The 21428-nt window shown below is 42.9% G+C and overlaps 2 protein-coding genes and 1 long non-coding RNA gene across 3 annotated transcripts in view; 2 read left to right on the forward strand and 1 right to left on the reverse strand.

The window, feature by feature from the left end:
* The window catches only part of LOC129449966 (uncharacterized), a 102110-nt gene that overhangs the window by 13662 nt on the left and 67020 nt on the right, over window positions 1–21428 (forward strand). The gene's annotated exons all lie outside the window — the stretch shown is intronic.
* LOC141353016 (uncharacterized) lies at window positions 1744–2104 on the reverse strand. The gene is made up of 2 exons (XR_012360063.1): window positions 1969–2104; window positions 1744–1873 (listed from the first exon to the last, which is right to left on the reverse strand). It is a non-coding gene; the product is annotated as an uncharacterized lncRNA (long non-coding RNA).
* LOC141353015 (uncharacterized) lies at window positions 2383–10596 on the forward strand. The gene is made up of 7 exons (XM_073859353.1): window positions 2383–2656; window positions 2937–4973; window positions 5064–5227; window positions 5511–5731; window positions 6144–6273; window positions 8710–8810; window positions 8911–10596. Exons 2-7 carry the CDS (start codon window positions 2960–2962, stop codon window positions 9011–9013), a joined length of 2733 nt encoding a protein of 910 aa, XP_073715454.1. The 5' UTR covers window positions 2383–2656; window positions 2937–2959; the 3' UTR covers window positions 9014–10596.

Raw genomic sequence — 21428 nt, forward strand, 5'->3', positions numbered from 1 at the left:
ACGTCCCAGAATGCAACGCGGCGCCCAAGCCCTATTATCTGTCCACCCTGCCTGCCATAGAGCGCGAAAGATACATTAACAAATTTAATTTGGTCAATATAAAAACATGTCCCTTTCATTCTCAGAGTGTCAAATTTGTGTAACAATGCTCCCTATTGACCAGAGGTGTCTTACCCGGACATTTACTCGTACCTCATCGAGTCAGGGAAGACAGTGAATGATTTTACTTCGTATTTGAAAGTTACTTCGTATTTATATATTATGTATTTATATTTAGAGTAATGAGTGCACTTTTCCATCGAGCCATACAACTAACTGGCTTAGCGATATTTCCAGCAATCATGGCGTTGTTACACAAATTTGACGCTGTGAGAATGAAAGGGACATGTTTTTATATTGACCAAATTAAATCTGTTAATGTATTTTTCGCGCTCTATGGCAGGCAGGGTGGACAGATAATTACTCAACATGTTTAATCTGAGTGATTTCATAAGTTATTTACGCCTGCCGGCTGTGTAAAAACGTTGCTTTGTTCCGCTATTTTGAATGAAAGTCAATGGAAGATCTGTTTTTTAACATAGACATCATAAGTAGACGCCCTATCGACCGCTACTGCCTACTGGCACGGCGAGATATGGGGCCGCCATCTTAGATCGGTCACCCGCTCCACTCAGTGTAATCTGTATGACTGGAGGAATGAGCTATCAGCGCATTTAATTAATCATATCTCAGTGAATACCGAACTGATTTTCACGCGTTTTTTTTTTTGCTGCAAAGGTCATTCATGGAGCTATGATACAAGACACATGGTTCGGCATATTTTAACCCCTTATGTGCCGCAAATCCCGTTTGAGTGGAGGGTGACATGTGATGTACATCTTTAAATGAATATTTCTCTGGGATTCTTTGGGCTAGAAACCTACTCTTGGTCTTGTTTTAAAGAAGACAATTTAGGGTTAGAAAGTAAAAATATTAAATATAAATATTTTTATAGCCGTTTGCCTTTATTTTAATATATAAAATAATGCAGTAACATATTAATTTATAAATTAAATTACATAAAAGTTAATGTGTCACACAATAAATAATGTTAACATAAAGCAATATGTCTCAAGTAGTTGTGATCCAAATTTCAAGTTAAAATCACAAAAAATGATGTTTTTGTCACAAATGTAATGTTTTTGTTTTTTTTTTACCAACAACTGCCACTAGATTTTGCCACATACTCTTGTTCTTTTGTATACTCACAAACTAATAAATTACTGTCACCGCATTATTATTCATGCAAAAAGGTTTTGAAATATTAAAACTACATTCTGAGAGCTTTCCGATGATATATAGCTTGTCATGATTTTTTAGGTTTTAGAGTAGGGTTTTAGTGTTATATGCAAAAACAAAATTGGCCTACCTGTGGGCCCGTAACATTTTAGAAACTGACTGTCACTATGTCATAATTTCCCCAAATGGTAATGAAATATGAAAATTATACTCTTTGAGCTTTCCAACAATATATAGTTTGTCAAGATTAAGGTTTAGAATATTAGTGTTACAAACACTAATGTGGACAGCGTCACTTAAGGTTCATAGTAGGAATGAATGAATATTCACTAAACAGTAATAAAATATTCTGATATAAGATATAAAGTGAGTCCAAAATCAAAATATGTGATGTAGGATATAAGATATTTTATAAATCACACACTATAAATATGACAAAGATGCAGAAACAGATAGTTGCAGTAAAATAAGGTGAAGAAACAATTTAAAATGATTTTTAACCTACGAAGGAAAACATCCTCTGTTCCTCCCGCACAACGTGCATGACTGTTGACATAGCTTTTTAAAGCTCGGCGGATCACGCAGTTCACAGCACCTTATAATAATAATAATAGTAATACACATTTATATCGCCTTTCACAATACTCTCAACAGAGAAACTCTTGTAATTATTACTTTACTTTACCCCACCTCTCCTTGCAGGGTGAACAACGGCTGGTGCAGTAAACATAGCCTAGCGAACGTTAGCTGGCTACGATTTCAGTACAGTAAAATCAATAATCCTGGCTCTTTCTCAATTTTTCTGGTAATATTCTATTCACAAAATACAACCAATAGTACCGCAATGTTAAAAAGTACTTGTGAAAATAATCCTCCGGGCTCTATTTGCGATGGTCTGCCGATTAGAAGAGGAAAATGATCCACAGTGCTCTGGCATCTTATCTGCTGCCATGCAACGAAACTAGGAGTACGACCGGTTTAAGATGGCGGCCGTATTTCTCAGTCCCCAGCGGCCAATAGGGCATCTAGTCTTCTATATGATATCTATGGTTTTTAATCCCCCAAAAGGGGCGGTGACGAAATTTACAGTCAAGTTCCCGGATGTGCCGGTAGTCCGTATTCAAAACAAGCCTACAGCTAGATCAAAGAACTTATATTGACAAGTAAAAGTAAATAGAACGTTCCATTGCACACCAGCGCCCAGCAGCAGCCCTACTATCGACTATATTTCAGGCGAGGCGCATCTGAAACAAGCCTAGCAGTGGACACGTCTATGCTGGGGCGTTTTCACCTGCTAATATATGCGGAAGAAGTTTCAATTAGTTTCATTTTCTACCAAACAGACCAGAATACGTTTTTTCTAAAGCTACACAGTACTGTAAGTATTTTGTAATTTTAGTCGATTTAAAAATCTCGAAATAACTTATATATTATTAATAATATAGGCTATTTAAGTAGTTGTTATATTTATTTAGACTCCCATGAGATAGTCGTACATTTATTATTATTATTATTATTGAAATATATAGCCTATTGCAGATCATTGTAAATTTCATAGGTTGTCTGCTATTTAAAATTTAAGTGCTGATTAAGTCTCTAATTATTATATATATATATATATATATATATATATATATATATATAACATCTCTCAACAGAATGAAAATCTGATGTAAAAAACATGACATTCCATTTAATGTCAAATAGTCTAGTTCCTGCAAATCTACTTTCTGCAAATCTAGTTCCAATACCAGGACCTAGAAAAACAGATCCCCTAATACAGTGCATAATAGACAACAAGTTTGAGAGATTTCGCAAAATAATCAGAGGCAAAGACATTAATGGGCTTTACCCTTCTGAAGTCTGGAAAGATGACGTTACACTATTGACAGCAGCAGTTATATGCAAGAATGAAGAAATCTGTTCATATCTTATTAAAGAGTCTGCTGATCCTAACAAACACTCAATAAAAGGATTTTCTCCCTTACACTATGCTGGTATTACACCTGGAGTTCCTTCGAGTATAGTGAAAAGACTACTTGCAGCAAAAGCTGACCCAGATGGACATGATTTGCAGATTTATTCTCCATTTGAATATGCTGTAGAACACAATCGTGATGACATTGTGAAAGCACTTCTTGAAGCTGGAGCTTCAGCTGAAAGGAACTATGGAATAAATCCAGTGCAGGATAAAAAGGTGGATGACATTATTCATCGATTATCTTCACAGTATGAAGACTTTGAGATAGTACAGATATTTTACTCTTTTTCTTGTGCTGTCGAAAACAAACACCAGACAGAAGTTTTCAGCATCTATGAGGCACATTTTCTTAAAGAGCATCCTTTCATTCATACAATTCTGTTTGAGGAATACATGTATTTTGGGGTCATGGATTTGGAAGAAGAAGAATATCGTCACAGTGCCATCAAGTGGCTAAAAGACACAAAGAGTGCAGACAAATACATTGAGGAAGTCATTCAGCGCTTTCCAAGAATACTTAAGAATTATTGGCAAGTTGCATTGAGTTGCTTAAATGCTGCTTTGTGTGTCAGTGAAAAGATTTCATCTCGGGTATTCAGTGATCTCGTGCCAATTCTAATAAACAGCATCCAGCCCGTTGACTATATAAAGGAAATAGTCAATAATTTGATACTAAAGATACTCAATGTTATGATGCAAAAGACCTTTGAGCAAAAACTAAACATAGATCATTGTGTATATGAGAGTTTGTGCAAAGGTCTAATGCCTCTAACCAATGCTAATTATTCAAGTCATATAAGTGTTTGGACCTATGGAGTGTTTGCTCATGTAAATGACTTTGCTCCAGAAGCTATTGCAATGTGTGGATTGTCCTCAGTACCTGAAAAGATACTTAATGTTGCAGAAATGGAGATGGATGAATTCATGAAGAAAAAACTGCAAAAACTGAACACATCACTTGGACATCCAGCTAATTTAAGTGGAGTTGATCAATTATGTGAGGAAAATTGTGTTGCCTCGTTAATAAAGATACAGAAAAAGAAAAAGAAAAAGAAGAAGAAAAAAACAAATCAGCTGGAGTTAGAGTCACAGGAAGTTGAGATGCAAGAAAAAGAGAAACAATTATTTCCAGATACAATGACTTCCATCGAGGAGACAAATCTAAGTGTGCAGCCCTTCACACTGCCTGCTGAGAACCCACCGGTACCAAGACAGTGGCATCCAATCAGTCATCGCTGGAGAAAAGATTTTGAAAAACTTGCTAATATTGATACTAGCAAGACCTATAGACTTCGTAATAACTTCACTCTTGTACTTAGTGATGAATTTAAAATTGCTAAAGGAAGTGATGGAACAGAAGTTTTTCTTGGTCTGAGGGATGATGGGATGGAGGTCGCTGTGAAACGAATGCTTAAGTCCAATTATCAGGTCCTTAAGAATGAGGAGGCATTTTTACGACTTCCAGAACTTGAAGATCCCTCTATTGTGCGATATATAGACTTTGCAGAAGATGACAACTTTGGATATCTCATTCTTCAGCTTTGTGAGTACACACTAGAAGAATACATTCAAGATCATTTACCATCTGACACCTCTGAGAGGACTTTTGTTTTGAAAGAGCTTGTGAGGGAAGTTCTGTGCAGCTTACAGGTTATACACAACCAGCAGACTAAAATTCTTCATCGGGACATCAAACCTCAGAACGTTCTGATCGGTAGGAGCTAAACTTGACTTTATGAATGTTTATGTATGTTTTTGAGTGTACAGTTTATGTGTGTTAGCGACTATTCGATTGTTTTCACAGACGTTAAAGGAAAAGCTAGACTGGCTGATTTTGGCATAAGTCGTAGACTGAAACAGAATGAAACCACTTTGCAAACACGCATCGCTGGAACAAAGTTCTGGAAGGCAAAAGAAACAATAGATGAAGAGGAGAACAAAGGATACAAAAGAAGTTCTGATGTTCAGGTGAGTTGTCAAAAATCACTTAACTTAAAACGAAATTTCATGTAGTAAATCTTGTCTGATGAATGTTCGGATCATTGGGGCATTACCCTTTAAAAAGGTCCTATACCATTTATATACAGATATGTTAACATTTGGAACCAATATGTATCTTTGAGGTAATTACCACTCTCTAGGTAAAATGGTTTATTTTTGAAATATTTTTTAAAATGTTACTGTCAGGTAGGTTCCATTTTTTAAACCATTTTTTTTTTGACAGTGTGCTAACACTGTGTACTGTTTGAAGGTTGCTGGGATGTTAGTGTACTACATTCTCTCTAGAGGACACCATCCATTTGGTAAAGGTGCTGCTTGTGAGTACAACATACTGCAGGGGAAATACACACTGGATCACCTGGATGATGATGTAGCAAAGGATCTTGTGGAGTGGATGATTAATGAATATCCAGAAAAGAGACCAACTGTGGAGCAGACACTTGCACACCCCCTTTTCTGGACTGATAAAAGGTATAAATAGATACAGGTATATTTTGTCACTGTCCATTTGGGATCAAAAACTACACTGAACTAATTTTACTGTTTCAAGTCTTTATGTATACAATCAATGTTAACTACAGATCAGCGGCCAAACCTCGCTTCACATACTGGTAATCCATGATCGCAGTCTCCCCTCGTCCTAACAAACCATTTCCTATTTTCTACAAGGTATTTGTTACAGAGTTCAGTTTAGCCCCTAGCAAGCGAACATCCAATGATACCATCTTTAATGTGGATTTTATCCTTGTAAGACTATTATTTTTGAAATGTAGCTACAGATTTAACTTCACTTTTAGTAAATAAACAGACAATTGCATTGTTTAAGATACTTTTAAGATGCTTTGTCAGCTGATGGTATGCTATGTTTCTGAAATCCTCACAGGAGGGTGGAGTATCTTAAAACACTTGGGAATCAGAGTGAAGCAGAGAATTGCCGTAATGCTGACGAGGAGCTTCTTCGCGCCCTTGAACAATGCACAGAGGGAAAAACCTTTTCTCAATGGAAAACTAAAGTAAACTAGATGAGGTTAAAGTTTTAAACAAACTTTATGTTGGCTTGAGAAAGCCTAGTCGAAGAGTAAGACATGGATAGTTTGACGACACAGACAGACAGACAGACAGACAGACAGACAGACAGACAGACAGACAGGCAGGTAGGTATAGATAAGCGCAGAAAGGTTTGTCTAATGGTTAGGTTTATACAGAGGATACATTAGTATTAATCTGTTTGTAGAGTTTAACATTCAGTGTAAACCTATCGTATGAGTTAGTTTGTTTTTGTGCGTGAGTTTGTTTTTGCATATGTTTGCGTGTTTATGTTTTCGTGGTATGTGTGTAATTTTCAGAATCATTCAGATCTTAATGATTAAATGGTAAACAAACTTGGCTTGCTGTCCTTAAAGCTGAGCTCTGAATCTTCAGAGAGAGCGAACCTGAGGTCAGGGCTCAAGTCCAAGTTCAACCCCCAAAAAGAATGTTTGAGGGACAGCAAGCTGGGTAGGTGCCTGCAAGTAATTAAGACGTGTAAGATAAGTATTAAAATCCTCTCTATCCCCCCAAAAAATAGGTAGAATATCATCAATTTTCCAGTTAATGGAAAGCATGCGGCTTGGGGCTCCTGTGGGAGCATAGGTGTTTCACTACTGCGTTAGTGCGAGCGCGATGGAATCACTGCTGAGGCAGTAAGAAAAGTTGTATAGAATAAAGCGTGTGCGAAATTTCAGCTTATGACTTCTGTGGAAATAAACGGGGAGTACATGGCCTGGGGCTTCTGCAGAAAAGATGGTGATTCACTTATGCCTTAGTGCAAGCGTGATGAAATCACTGCTGGGGCATTGAGCAAAGTTGTACAGAATAATGTTGTGCAAAATTTCGGCTTATGATTTTTGCAGGAGTTGATGGAAAGTGCGCGGCCTGGGGCTCCTGCGGGAGCAAGTCACTACTTTGGTAGTGCAACCGGGATAGGATCGCTGTTGCGGCGGCGAGAGAATGTTGTGGTGACTGTTGAATGAGATCGCAAGCCGTTAGGATCACTACGGCGGTAGTGTGAGCGGGACAAAATCACTGAAAGGGGTTAATAACAAGCCAACATATTCCTTTGATTTTTGTTGACAAATAATCGCATGAAACAAAAACGCACATTAGAAAAACAAACACAACTTTGATAAAAATTTGTATTAGACATTTATATATATGACGAATTTCTTTAGCAGCGAAAACGCAAAATGAGAGCATGTTGTAAATATATATTGAGCTCATCTCCTTACTGAAGAGGACTGCGTTAAGATTAGGACCCGGTTTGTCCTGTAGGACCCAACTCAAACCTTGCAGAAGCATGCAGCTTACGGGACTAGGTAGGTACAGAAAGGCTGAATATGATGATTTTTACACTTTACACTTACACTTGGCTTGCAGAATTTTTAATGGTGTAAGCGAACGGTCTTGCAGTGTTGCCAGGTCCTCATCTTTTTTGTATGTAAATACTGTTTTGGCGCTTAACTGTTTATGGCTTTTGGCTCATGAAGCGATCAAGTTTTTGGTGTTAAAGTGTGAGGGGACTGGCGGTCCAAATATTTTGATCTGTGAGGTAAAGCATTTAGATTAATTTCGGTTTGGATTTTTCTTGTTCGCTGTTTTTTAAGTGCAAGATCTGGCAACACTAGTCAGCAAACGCTTGTGCCTCTGTCATTTTCTGAACCGCGCATGCAGAAGACTTTTTCCTCTTCTAAGCATTTATTTTTTCAGAAGAGAGACCTGTCATGTCCATGATGCACGTTTAAACACTTGATTAACAACTAGTTGTTCAGTTCGGTTATGTACACACTGTGCATAGTTTCTGTAAATGCGGTTGTCACTACCTGCATTTTGCGGAAGTTAATGCGGTTGTAGAATGCGGTTGTGAGTCCCGTAAATTAATGAAGTGTATGTGTACAGAACAGGATTTAGCATTAAAAGGTGAAGTGACAACCGAATTAATATGCAGTGTGTACTGGACCATAGAGAGACTGAGAGAGATTGAGAGAGATTGAAAGATGATTATGTAATGTGTGTATATTTGAGAGTTGTTAGAATTTGAAAATAAACACTCAGCCTAAACATTCTATACATTTAAGTCTATTGGACTTTTTTGGGACGTTTGATCATTTAGGAGAACTGTAGGTCTGATCCCTTAGAAAAGATAGGAGGAGTTAGTGTTAGAAATTTTAGTCTCAGACGAAAAAGAATAATAGAGAAGTTTAAGTGCAACAACAGTATTTCTCAAGCTTTCTCAAGCCAACATAATAATATTTACTTTAGTCCATGCAATGTACATTAAAATGTATATGTCCCACAGATGTGTTTTACTGTAGAAGACAGTGTTTCAAAATAACAGTCTTTCTTTAAAAACAACTTATATTTATTACAGAAAAACTTTACTTGAGAGCAGTAAAAAATATTGTTTTCCTTAGTTTTCCCTTGAGCTTGTCAAGAAACTTGATGGTAAAAAGAAACCTTATCCTGAAAATACACTGGGCCTGCTGCGTTTTATACGCAACCTGCACGAGCATTAGTAAGTCACACAACATTAAGTATTTACACAATAATAGTGTTATGTTGTGTGTCACATGTGTGTAAAACATACTTATTTTTTGTGTTTGTTTTCTCTATAGCCAAAAGGATGCGGCAAGCATCAATCTGATGGGTTTATTCCCTGATCTCTTCGGGAGTGTGTACAGGTTTGCCAAGGAAAGAGGATGGAACACAGATGCATGAATGCAATGTGTTTACATTTAGATTGGTGGTTTCAGGCTGTATATTTTATCACTATGCATTCCATGGGAATCAAACCATTGGCATTTGCTGGTGCCATGTTTTACCAATTAAGCAACAAAAGCCCTCATTATAATTTGGTTTTAATGTTCACTTGCAGTTGGTTAGGAAAATGTATTGATTCTAAATTGTAAGTTTATAGTTCTGTATTGTACATATTACTCAATATTATTTTTAAATATTTTTTATTTATTATTTAAAACATCAGGTAGGAGGCTTAGTTAATTACATTTGTTTAATAATAAGAGACATATATAAATGTATTGTTAGAATTTAGGGGTTCACAGCAGTAATCTGACATTAAAATCGATTTGCACAGATTAATTAGTACTCCACCTCCCACATGACATCATCAACTATTAAACCAACATGGTTCAAACGACGAATGTTCGACAAAGTTACTATGCTTTTGGGAAACAGTCGTGATAAGGTAGTTATTTTCTCCAACTATGCATCATACTATGGTTCAGCAGCGAGTTACGTCGTTGTTCGGAAAACGCTCCCCAGGTAAACTCAGGTTATAGTGATCCAAGTAGATTTCCTTGTTCCTATGTTCTCAGTTTCAACTTCCCTGTCCAGCCATATATCAGATATGGGTAGATTACTTAGGAATTGAAATCAGTTACTGATAAAAAACTACGTGCCAAAATTTGTAGTCAGTTCCCTAATTTCTTAGATTACACATTTTGTGTAATGTAATATAAGTACTTTTTATTACATTTGACCTATGTTTATTTGATGTCACATATTTAAGTAGAATAGTATTGTACTATTTTGACACAGTACAAAGAGCAAGAAAATATATGCTGTAAGGTGGTGCCAAACCCTGACAAAAGGTATTTCCTGAAGCCAACAGCAAATGGCTGAATCCACAGGGAATCGCTTCCTAATTCCTGTTGAATTATCATCTGAAACCTTTCTCAAAGAATTCACATCTACCCCCCAAGACAGTTACCCCATGGGGTGAGACACCCTACCACACTTTCTCGTCCCCCTCTCCTCATGTTCTAAAAGCAAACATGGAATGCTACATTCTACATGTACAAAGAATGTGAAACTGGTTTTGTTTGGTGTTAATGTATATGAAGTGTTTTAATGCAAGTGGTACATTTGGGTTTATTAATATGACAACAGGATTCAATGTTAATCTGTAAACTTAACCTAACTCCTAACTTAGACAGGTTGACCAATCACCCACTGTATGTATATTAGGCAACACCCCTGAGTTTTACAACAACCAATCAGTACCAAATTCCTATATGCTTTGTCTCTCTGGATATTTAAGGGAATGATGTAAAATAGTTCAGGGGGATTTTCTATATCTAGAAATGCACCCCCATGATGCTGTCCTGGCACAGCATCATGTATTTTTATTTTATGTTGAGGAATCTATAACCAGATCTTCATCTCATTACCAGGTATGCAATGGTTTTTCTTTGATTTTCGTATTTGAATTGGAATGTAAATTGGCATCTGAATTATGTTTTTCTTACCTGGTAAATAAATTGTTACATTTGTATTCATTATAATTTGCTACGTATTATTGACTCTTCTAAATTACTGTTAAGTATTACGATATCCTTTGTCACCACATATCTTTGATCGGGGTTAATTCATGTTAATTAAGTTCTACCTCTAACTAAGTTGTTATACAGTAGTGTTAATTGTGGGCCATCAAGGTGATGAGTCATAACCTCTAATTATTGCTTCTACGTTGATTAAGTTGAATATAGTAATATGATTTAACTATATTCGGCTAGACGGTGCTATGCCCGAACCTCTGATCATTGTAAGGCTTTGAATTAAGTTGTATATAACATATTGTGTGAGGCTATATGGATACGTTTAAATGAGAGTCCGTACACATGAAGCGGTATTGTTAAAATTGCTTTAGTCATGAACCTCTGGTTATTGCATGGTGGATTAATTATTTAACCTTCACTTAGTTGTTGGGTAATCGTATTTGTTACATTTGTAACATTAAAACGTCATTGATAAGCGCCAGAAAAGACTGAATGCGCTATAACCCTTCGCCAGCGTTTGGATTCCGTTGTTGGGCCAAACGGATGGATGGGGTCATACTTGTTCCCCTTACAATGCCAATTTCAAACAAGACATGTTTGTAAGTGCAATTGACATTAAATTGTATGTAAAACATAAATAAACATGATATCAGCAATATTATTGTTCAGATCAGATTTCACCACAGTTACACCGTATTTCATGCATATTTTGTTAGAAAACATCAATGATGGGAATGACTCAATGACATATAGGGGCGGTTTCCCGGACAGGGATTAGACTAGTCCTAGACTAAAACATTTTTAAGAGCTGTCCAAACTGAAAACAACTTGCACTTTTATATCTTAAAATACATCAGTGCTCTTTGTTTTGCCTCAAAATGCACACAAGTAATGTTTTTAGTAAGGCATGTTTGTTAAAACTAGTTATATTTCCTAATTAAACTAAGGCCTAGTCTGGGATTAAGCTAATCCTGTCCTGGAAACCACCCCATACAGTATAAAGTCTGATCTAAAAACTGAGGAGTATATCAAAACTTTGTATATTTATTACTCTAAATCATTTGACCTTCAAAATGCTATATATACAGCATGTGAAGGTTAATAGAATACACATATATTTTAAGATGTAGTGTAATTTAACCACAAGTACTTGATTTTTGGAATGTGATTACATGTAATCGAGACGTTTATCCACACGTAAGTAAACCAGTCGCAAAGTAAAAAATATCAATTTCAATACGTTCACCTGCGCACAATTGAGAGCAGCTCCAACACGTGACGTCTGATGTCTCATATTTTACGTCTGACGCCTTAATACTATGGGATTTTGGCCAGACAGCAGGCAAGCGTATACATGTTTGTTTCCTTGTCAGTTTGCTTAGTGAGTGGCAAAACTTTCACAAATCACCCTCCTTATACCCTCCTGGCAGCAAGCTTTGTGCATGTCACCCAGAGGTGGGTAGAGTACCCAAAATCTGTACTCAAGTAAAAGTACAAGTACTTATACAAAAATGTACTCAAGTAAAAGTAAAAGTAACAATCTAATTATTTACTTGAGTAAGAGTAAAAAAGTATTAGATGAAAAAACTACTCAAGTAGTTAGTTACTCGTTACTTCCGATCTGATTGAAAAGCGTAAAATCCCTGAATTTCAGACTACTTGGAGGGCTTTCACAAACCTCTCCTTAAAAGTCTCATTGTTCTGCTTATATACTACTTATAAACCTAGGTTAAAGTAAAGCAGTCTATCTCAGTCCTCCAACATCACATAACGTGTCATTAAAAAAAATCTTAAACACACACTGACTGTTTTCTGACAGTTAACTGTGTATTTATTTTCAAGTTCACAACAAAATTTGGCTGCATCTGCCTTTAAACAAGCTTACAGTAAGAAAAAAAAAATGTGTGTGTCTGTTTGTTATCATGTTTTTATATGAATAGGTTATTTTCATTGCCATTAATGTGCAATTAATGAACATAAGGAGCTTGATAAAATGCTTATTTTAGAATTTCAAATGGAACTTATCTGTTTTTGCAAATCAACTCTACATTTATTATAATATATAAAACATGTTTCTTTAAAAACATACTTTATTCTTTTATTTTTATAAATATATAGATTCTTTAGGAAGGAATTAAATAAAACACAATCCAGTTTTTATTAGTATGTATTTTCTACATTTAAGGAAGGTGTCCGGTTATGTGTAGGGGAGAACAGGCGAAAAGTACAATTTTTCAGAATTTTTTTTTTAAAGTTTTTTAAATTTTTAAAGATAATGTTTCAGACAGAGATATATTTTTGCTGTGGTCAGTAACTCACAAGTGTGGTCTATCAATACCAGGTGGAATTTTGAACAAATGTAAAATGGCTAGTATAATTTCACTTTGAACATAAGTGGTGAATTGTTACTTTTTTTTAACACAACAAAACAATGTAGATTTTCGTGTTACACTTGTTTTTATTAACAATACATGACTATGACCTCTTTAATATGTAACTGCAAACATATTTTGTAATTTATCTTTGTAAAAAATAATGAAACTATATTTTCATTTTAAATTTCAGTTTTATCAAATGTTTCAAAAGCAACCAACAGTACAAACTTAAATTCAACAGTTTGAACACTATGAAAATTAAATAAAATAAAATTAGAATAATATAAATGGTACAAAAGTAAGTGTTACTTTCGTCCCGACAGGATCTCCTCACATTTAAACCCGATTTACTTTTATTTTGAAAAACTCTTGAGAAGTCAAAGTTCAGGATGTGTTAGAGCACTAAATAACCTGAAAATTGATGAAACGAGAAACACAACGCGTTATAAGAAAACAATGACCGCTTTTGGAATTTACTTATGGTTGAAAACACCTTTCTGGATCTACACCCGGAAAATGGGTGAGTAAATAACGCGATATTTGTCAGCTCTGTCAAGGGTTGCAAAGATGCTGTCATAGTTTGGGAAGCAAATGGTATCAGTCCTCTTAGAAAATCGCTTTGTTACTTTCGTCCAGCGTTACTTTTGCTCCGGTTCTCTCGTATTATTAATGCAAGACTTAACATGCTGTTCAATTTGTTTAGTTTTATGAGGAAATGATATGGAAATGTGCAGATGTGAACGTGTGTTGTTTGTAAGGTTAGAGTAATTTTCATTGCTTGTGTCACAGGGGTGACGATCTTTTGGGCGGAACCAAAAGTTGGGAAAGTTTGGTTCCGCCCGGATGTTTCCGCCCAGACCGGGAAGAGAAAACACCGGACATCCGGTAGCACCGCGAGGGCTGTAATCAGCCAAACTATGGACAGCTGTGGGTTATTAACAAGAGCGCCGGGTGATTGGACGAAGGCAACACCCAGGCAGATACTTAAGAGCAGTTTAAACCACAGTTTGTTGTTGTTATGACCAGTGTTGGTGTGTGCTGTAGCGCCGAATTAAACTCACCGGGTACACCAGTCGGATTGTTGGACTTGCTCTCTCTCTCTTTGTGCATCGTGGGATTTCGGCTAATGCAGACATTGAAGACCTTACGGGTTGGAAAGTAAACGGAGACTGACCTTGTATGAATGAAGTGAAAGAAGAAGGAACGTGTTATCGTGAGTACCCATCTGTGTAGTGGTGGTATTGAAGACTGGAGAAACCGTTATCTGTGTAGCTGGAATCATCGTAAGGAGAAGTTAACCTAAGGAAACGTGAGATAACCGAAGCACCGCAGTTGTGAGTAAACGAATTCATGCATTGAATGTATCTTGTTTGTACTTGACCTGGATATCTTTTAAGCGCTTTCCAGCGAGAGTGGGTGGCCCTGCCCCTGAGTCAGCATGGTGGGTGAGCCACCGGATCTTTGTGTGAGACAGCCACAGTGACGGAAAACAACTGCTAGGCCGTGTTACCATCTCCACATTCTTGCCCAGAGCGAGGCGAAGGAAGACGGGCGTCTATTGTGTGCACTGAGCGTGGTGGGTGAGTCTTGGATGTAGAAATTTCACTTTGAAGTGGTGCTGTGTATATTGCAGTGAGATTGCTGTGTCGTGTCAGACGTACCCCGCCTCCAGTCACTCGCTAGGGGCGCTGAAGAGGAAAACGGATCCTAGAATAACCCTGTGTACGATTATGCTGTGAGTGTGTTTCAGCCCTAGAAATTACGGAGTAGTTCCTGAAGTACTTTCGTAGCCAGACGCTTGGCGGACTTGGGTTAGGAGTGGCGGTGAAGATCTGTACGACTGGCGGTGTGAGTATTACCAGTTTCACTGCTACTTTACCCGTGTGCTGTTTGTCATCACAGAGTCAGAGGTGAAGGAGATCCGCTGCCCCGAGGTCCCTACAAAGGGGCGCCCCGGTCCGGTCTTTCAATTGCCAACGGGCGTCGAGGAAAGGGCAGCGCTCGACCCGGTGTGACGGCGTGACACTCCCGCCCCTCTGTTGAACCAACGAGTCAGCCGAGAGGGTTTGGCCCCCGGCGCTATCTTGGAAACCACTGCCGGTCGATGCAGTACGCCTAGCCGTTATCGTGAGTCCGCTACCCTGAGAGAATATAGCATAACCTGTTCAGTCTGTCCATCAACAGGGAAGAAAGCTGTCGTCTGTGGAGGAAGAGAGAGAGAAACAGTGTGAGCTCTAAGGAGACCCGTTGTGAAGGAGAACCATACGTACCAGAAGCTGTAATCAGCGACGAGGTGAGAGAACTAACTGAGAACGATTCACTGTGCCTTTGTGTCCCAGCTGTCGTCTGTGGAGGAAGAGAGAGAGAAACAGTGTGAGCTCTAAGGAGACCCGTTGTGAAGGAGAACCATACGTACCAGAGGCTGTAATCAGCGACGAGGTGAGAGAACTAACTGAGAACGATTCACTGTGCCTTTGTGTGCAGCTGTCGTCTGTGGAGGAAGAGAGAGAGAACCAGTGTGAGCTCTAAGGAGACCAGTTGTGAAAGAGAACCATACGTACCAGGAGTTGTAGTCAGCGACGAGGTGAGAGAATACATTGGAGTTGATTCACTGTGCTTTTGTGTCCCAGCTGTCACCTGTGGGAGAAGAGAGAGTACGAGTGTGAGTACTAAAGTGACGAGTCGAGGAGGAAAAATTCATACTTACCCAGCAGCTGTAGTCGGTGGAGAGGCGAGGAGACCCTCGTGAGAACGATCCGCTGTGTCTTCGTGCCCCAGTGGTAGCCTGTAGAGAGAAAGAGAAACAGGAAAGGAGAGTGAGTCGACAACCAAGGAGCTGCGTGGGAAGACGGCGGAGTGCCGCGAACTACACGCAGGTACACGGACAGGAAACAGTACATGCCCATATTCATTGTGATTTTATTCTGCCTCCAGGAAGGAAGAGGAGCGCGCCACGGGCAGAGGGAACTAGAGGCGGGAGCCCGTTCCCCGACGTACAACCCCCCCCCCCCCCCTGGAGGACAGATCCTGATCTTAGTTTTAATTCCCCTTTCCCCAAGTCCCCATATATTTTAAATATTTAAATAAATAAAGAATATTTTTATACTTACCTGTACTCGTTGTTGTCTGGTCATTGGGTTGGTTTTGGGGACCTCCTCGAGGTGGAAGTTAGAAGGGGCGTGGCTAAACCATTTGCGGCCAGCCCCTGGCTTGTGACAGATTTTGGCGTAGTCGGCAGGATTCCACCTCGAGTTGAGTAACCAGACTAGCCCAATGACCGACAACGCGGGGCCCGCAGCCCAACCCCGTGCGGTGCCTGTCTTTATGGGCAGCCCTTGGGTCCAAAAGTATGGAGGGACAGAGTCGGGAGTACGACTTACGGAATGGAAGGCCCAGTTGGAGTATCTCGCCGATCTGCAAGGCCTTAGTGTAGCCCAGCGGCTCCAGTTCGTGTTGAACTCCCTAGAGGGAGAAGCGCGGCGAGAAGTACAGGCCGCCCCTGAAGCTGTCCGAACCAGTGCCCAAACTATATTCCAGTTTCTCACCGAGCAATATGGCGATCACACCCCCGTAGCCGTCCTCCGTTCCCAATTTTTTAATAGTAAGCAAGGCCCCCGACAACCCATTAGAGCTTTTGCCCTGAGACTGCGAGAGCAGTTCACCCGGTTACAGACCCGCCGCGATCATGGATTGGGAGATGGAGAGACTTTGCTGCGCGACCAATTCCTTTTGGGGATGAAAGAGGGCCCCGTGAGACAGAGTCTGAGGGTCCAGTTTCGGAGAGACCCCAATCTCACATTTGAAGATCTAAGGAAGGAGGCGCTAGCGTTGGAGGGCGACGAGGTTGAGGTGAGCGAGACCCCAGTGTGTGCGGCTGTGAACGAAAGCGTGCCGCCACCACCTGAGCGCACGGACTGGAAACAGGCTCTGAAGGCAGAACTCTTGAAAGACGTCCGGGAACAGATGTCAGAAATATCTAAGACCCTCCTGGGAGAGCTGCGCCAAGGTAGGGCGCGGGAGGAACCAAGGCCGGCACCCCGAGAGCGAGTGTACTCGGAGAGGAGCCGAGAGCCACCGGGACGACCAAACCGCTATAATCGGCCCCGGTTTGAATGGGATGGCCAGGGGCGACCGATTTGTAATCGTTGTGGTGAGCCAGGACATATTAGCCGTCAGTGTGGGCCCCGTAGGGCATCTGAAGGGGGTTTTTAGGACGACCGGCCACAGTGGGTCGTGTGGCCGGGGCCCCTCGAGGAGACCCGGGAAGAAGGGACAGCTCAAGACAACAGATGATCGGGCATAGCCCGGTGGCAGAAGTGAAAGTGTGTGGCAAGTGGATTCAGTGCCTGGTAGATACGGGCTCACAGGTAACGATGTTTGCAGAAAGCCTCTCCAAGGAGATATTCGGACGAGGGGGAACACAAGGAGCGGAGGCCCCCTGGCTGACGTTGAAGGGCGCTAATGGCCTGGAAATCCCCTACATTGGCTACCGCCTGACGGATCTGGAAGTACATGGAGTCGTTGTCCCCCAAAAAGGGGTGATTATTGTTGAAGATAAGTGTTTGGGCGCCCACCGAGCCCTATTGGGCATGAATGTCCTCTCCGAGTGCTGGGAAGAGATATTCCAGGCTAGGCCTGGTCCAAGGATCTCACCTGCTGAGAGGCCCAAGTGGGAGCGCGTAGTGGCTGACTGCCGCCGGGTCCAAATGAACCAGGTGCATAGAGATCGGGAGGAAGTGGGGAGAGTAACGTGCCGTTTTGCTTTGTCTATTCCCCCTAGGAGTGAGGCTATCGTGTGGGCGAGAGTGCCCCTTCGGGAAGCGAACCCAGAGGAGTGGGTATTGGTCGAGCCACACACGGACTGCCCACAGGTGGAGGTAGCACGGGGACTAGCGGCGATCCGCCGGGGGAGGATTCCTGTGAGGGTACGAAATGAGCACCCCTACGCAGTACAACTATACCGACATCAACGACTGGCCCGGCTGACGATGGTCACGCCCCACCAGGTGAGGGAGGAAAGGGACGTCAGCTTTCGTCAGGTGTGCCCCACCGTGATCGAGGTGGCCCTGACTCAAATGGATGCCCCGTCGAATAACCTAGGGAGAGGTGTGCCAAACCACCTGGCAGGCGAGTCATTGCAAGGGGACGACCTGGGACAGGTACAAGCACAGAAACTGCAGGCACTCCTTCGGAAGTGGCAACATGTGTTTGCAAGGCACGATGAAGACTACGGATGCACCGGGGTGGTGGAGCACCACATCCCCACTGGGGACGCAGGGCCAAGTAGGGAGAGGTACCGACCCATCCCACCCACCTTGTATGCGGAGGTACGCACGCTTCTGCAGGGCCTGCTGGGCAGGGGCATCGTCAGGGAGAGTAGTAGCCCCTGGGCGGCCCCCATCGTGCTCGTACAGAAAAAGACGGGAGCTTGGAGGTTCTGTGTGGACTATCGCAAGCTGAACCTGGTAACAAAGAAGGACGCATTCCCCTTACCACGAATTGAAGACTCCCTTGCTAGCCTCACGCAGTCAGCCTGGTACTCGACCTTAGATCTGGCCAGCGGATATTGGCAGGTGCAAGTGGCCGAGGCAGACAGGGAGAAGACTGCCTTCACGACCCCGTTCGGATTATTTGAATGGGACCGGATGCCTTTCGGGCTCTGCAACGCTCCGGCCACGTTCCAACGCTTGATGCAACGCTGCCTTGGAGGTCAGTTGATGGAGTCAGTATTGGTATATTTGGATGATGTGATTGTGTATTCCCCAGATTTCGACTCACACCTCCGACACTTAGAGGAAGTCTTTCGAGCCATGGAGAGATATGGGCTGAAGCTACAGCCGGACAAATGCCATCTGCTGCGGCGAGAAGTGAGGTTCCTAGGGCATGTGGTCAGCGCAGCAGGGGTGGCCGTGGACCCCGAGAAGGTCTCTGCGGTAAAGGATTGGACCGCACCGAAGACTGTAAGGCAAGTACGATCCTTTCTGGGGTTCGTGGGGTATTATCAGCGATTCATTAAAGACTTCTCGAAGATCGCCAAGCCCCTTAACCAATTGCTGGTTGGCACGGGCCGAAGCCGGGGCCGTGGGTCACCCTCGATTAACTGGGATAATGATTGTGAGTTGGCTTTTCAGAGGCTGAAGCAGGAATTGCTACAGGCCCCCATCTTGGCGTACGCCGACTTTTCTGAACCTTTTGTCTTGTATACAGACGCGAGCAACCTGGGACTGGGAGCAGTACTGGCCCAACGGCAAGAAGGAACAGAGCGGGTAATCGCTTATGCGAGCCGAAGCCTCCACCCGGCGGAGAGGAATGATGCCAACTACAGCTCCTTTAAACTGGAACTGCTGGCCCTGAAGTGGGCCTTGAGCGAGAAGTTCAAGGACTATCTTTGGGGAGCCAAGGTAATGGTCATTACAGATAACAACCCTCTGGTGCATTTACAGACGGCGAAGCTGGGGGCCGTGGAACAGCGGTGGGTGGCTCAGCTGGCTAACTTCGATTATCAACTGCAGTATCGGCCCGGGCGAGAGCATACGAACGCGGATGTTCTCTCGAGACTACCGGAGGGAAAGAGCCCCAGACGCCAGGGGCATTAGAAGGAGGATAGCCAGGAGGAAGGCTACATGATCGGGGCCGTGGAGGCGCCAGGAGGCCAGCGGGAGGCCGTGCCAGGAAACTGGGGGTGGGACCCCCGCCGCTGGATAGAGAGGCAGGCCCAGGACCGGGACGTGTGCCAGGTGAAAATGTGGGTAGAGCAGAGCAAACGGCCAACGTCGGCGGAAAGATTGGCCCAGACGGAGACTGGGAGAAGATTACTGGGGCAGTGGGAGAAGTTGGAGCTACAGGAAGGGGTGCTTTGTAGGAAGACCCGCGACCCGAAGTCGGGTGAGGAAGTGAGCCAGATCGTGGTACCCGCCAACCAGGTAAACGCATTAGTCACAGCCTATCATGACCAGTTGGGACACCAAGGGCAGGAGAGGACCATATCCCTATTACGGAGATTCTTTTACTGGCCTGGGCTGGAGGCGTCTGTGCATGACTCCATTCAAGCCTGCCCCCGGTGCACACTGTTTAAATCTAGACGAGAGGCCCGAGCGCCGATGGTACCCATCCATGCAAAGGCCCCCCTCCACATAATGGCAATGGATTTCCTGACGCTGTGCCGCCCCCAGGACCGTTATCAGAACATCCTGGTGGTCACAGACCTGTTTACTAAGTACGCCTGGGCGGTCCCGACGCTTGATCAGACAGCCAACACCACCGCCACAGCTCTATGGCGAAATGTGTTCCAGACATTTGGATGTCCCGAGTTTCTGCACTCCGACCAAGGGGCTAATTTCGAATCTAAAGTAATCCGTGAGTTATGCCAGTTGTATGGATGCACTAAAACCCATACGACATCATATCATCCCCAGGGAAATGGAAGCTGTGAGAGGTTTAATCAGACCCTATTGGGACTACTGGGGACGTTGGATCAACGACAGCAGAGTGACTGGGTGAGTGCTTTACCAAATCTTCTGCAAGCATACAATAACAGTGTTCATAGCACGACGGGGTATGCCCCTACTTATCTGATGTTCGGCAGGCACGTACAGATGCCCACTGACCTGGTCCTGGGAGTGGCCGCGGACCGGGAAGAAGTGAGTGTGACGGAGTGGGGGGGGCGCCACCACCAGCGTTTACATTTTGCATATGAGCAAGTGTCAAAGAAGATACAGACAGCGGGAGAAAGGAACAAACGGTTGTACGATCGGACTGCTCGAGATGCCCCCCTGTTACCAGGTGAGAGGGTCCTGGCGAGGGATAACCGGCAACAGGGAAAAGGGAAGCTGAGCGACCGCTGGGAGGCGATCCCGTATGTGGTCTGTAAGCAGCAGAGGCCGGGACAACCGGTGTATACCATCCGGCCCGAGGGAAAACCTGGCCCCGAACGGGTGGTACATCGAAACATGCTTCGCCCCTGTCCGAACTACCCCGAGGCTGTGAAGGAAGGGCCCATGGAACCAGTTCCGGCGGCCCCCTGGATGGAGGGATGGGCTGTGGTACCGGGCCGACCTGTGGTGGCGCTGCCCCCGGCGGCCCAGATGCAACCAGCGCTGGCACCCGAACCGGCTGAACCTCCAGCTGCTCAGATACAGCCAGAGCTGGCACCTGAACCGGCTGAACCTCCAGCTGCCCAGAGGCAACCAGAGTTAGCACCCGAGCCCGTCGAACCCGATTCACCCGTGAGACGCTCCCAACGGGAGAACCGAGGACGCCCCCCGGCCCGGTACGGTGAGTGGACGACACCGAGGCATTCCAGGGACTAGAATGCATTGGCGGGGGAGGATGTCACAGGGGTGACGATCTTTTGGGCGGAACCAAAAGTTGGGAAAGTTTGGTTCCGCCCGGATGTTTCCGCCCGGACCGGGAAGAGAAAACACCGGACATCCGGTAGCACCGCGAGGGCTGTAATCAGCC

Source organism: Misgurnus anguillicaudatus, chromosome 21 (assembly GCF_027580225.2).
Source record: "Misgurnus anguillicaudatus chromosome 21, ASM2758022v2, whole genome shotgun sequence".
In the NCBI taxonomy this organism is placed as follows: domain Eukaryota; kingdom Metazoa; phylum Chordata; class Actinopteri; order Cypriniformes; family Cobitidae; genus Misgurnus; species Misgurnus anguillicaudatus.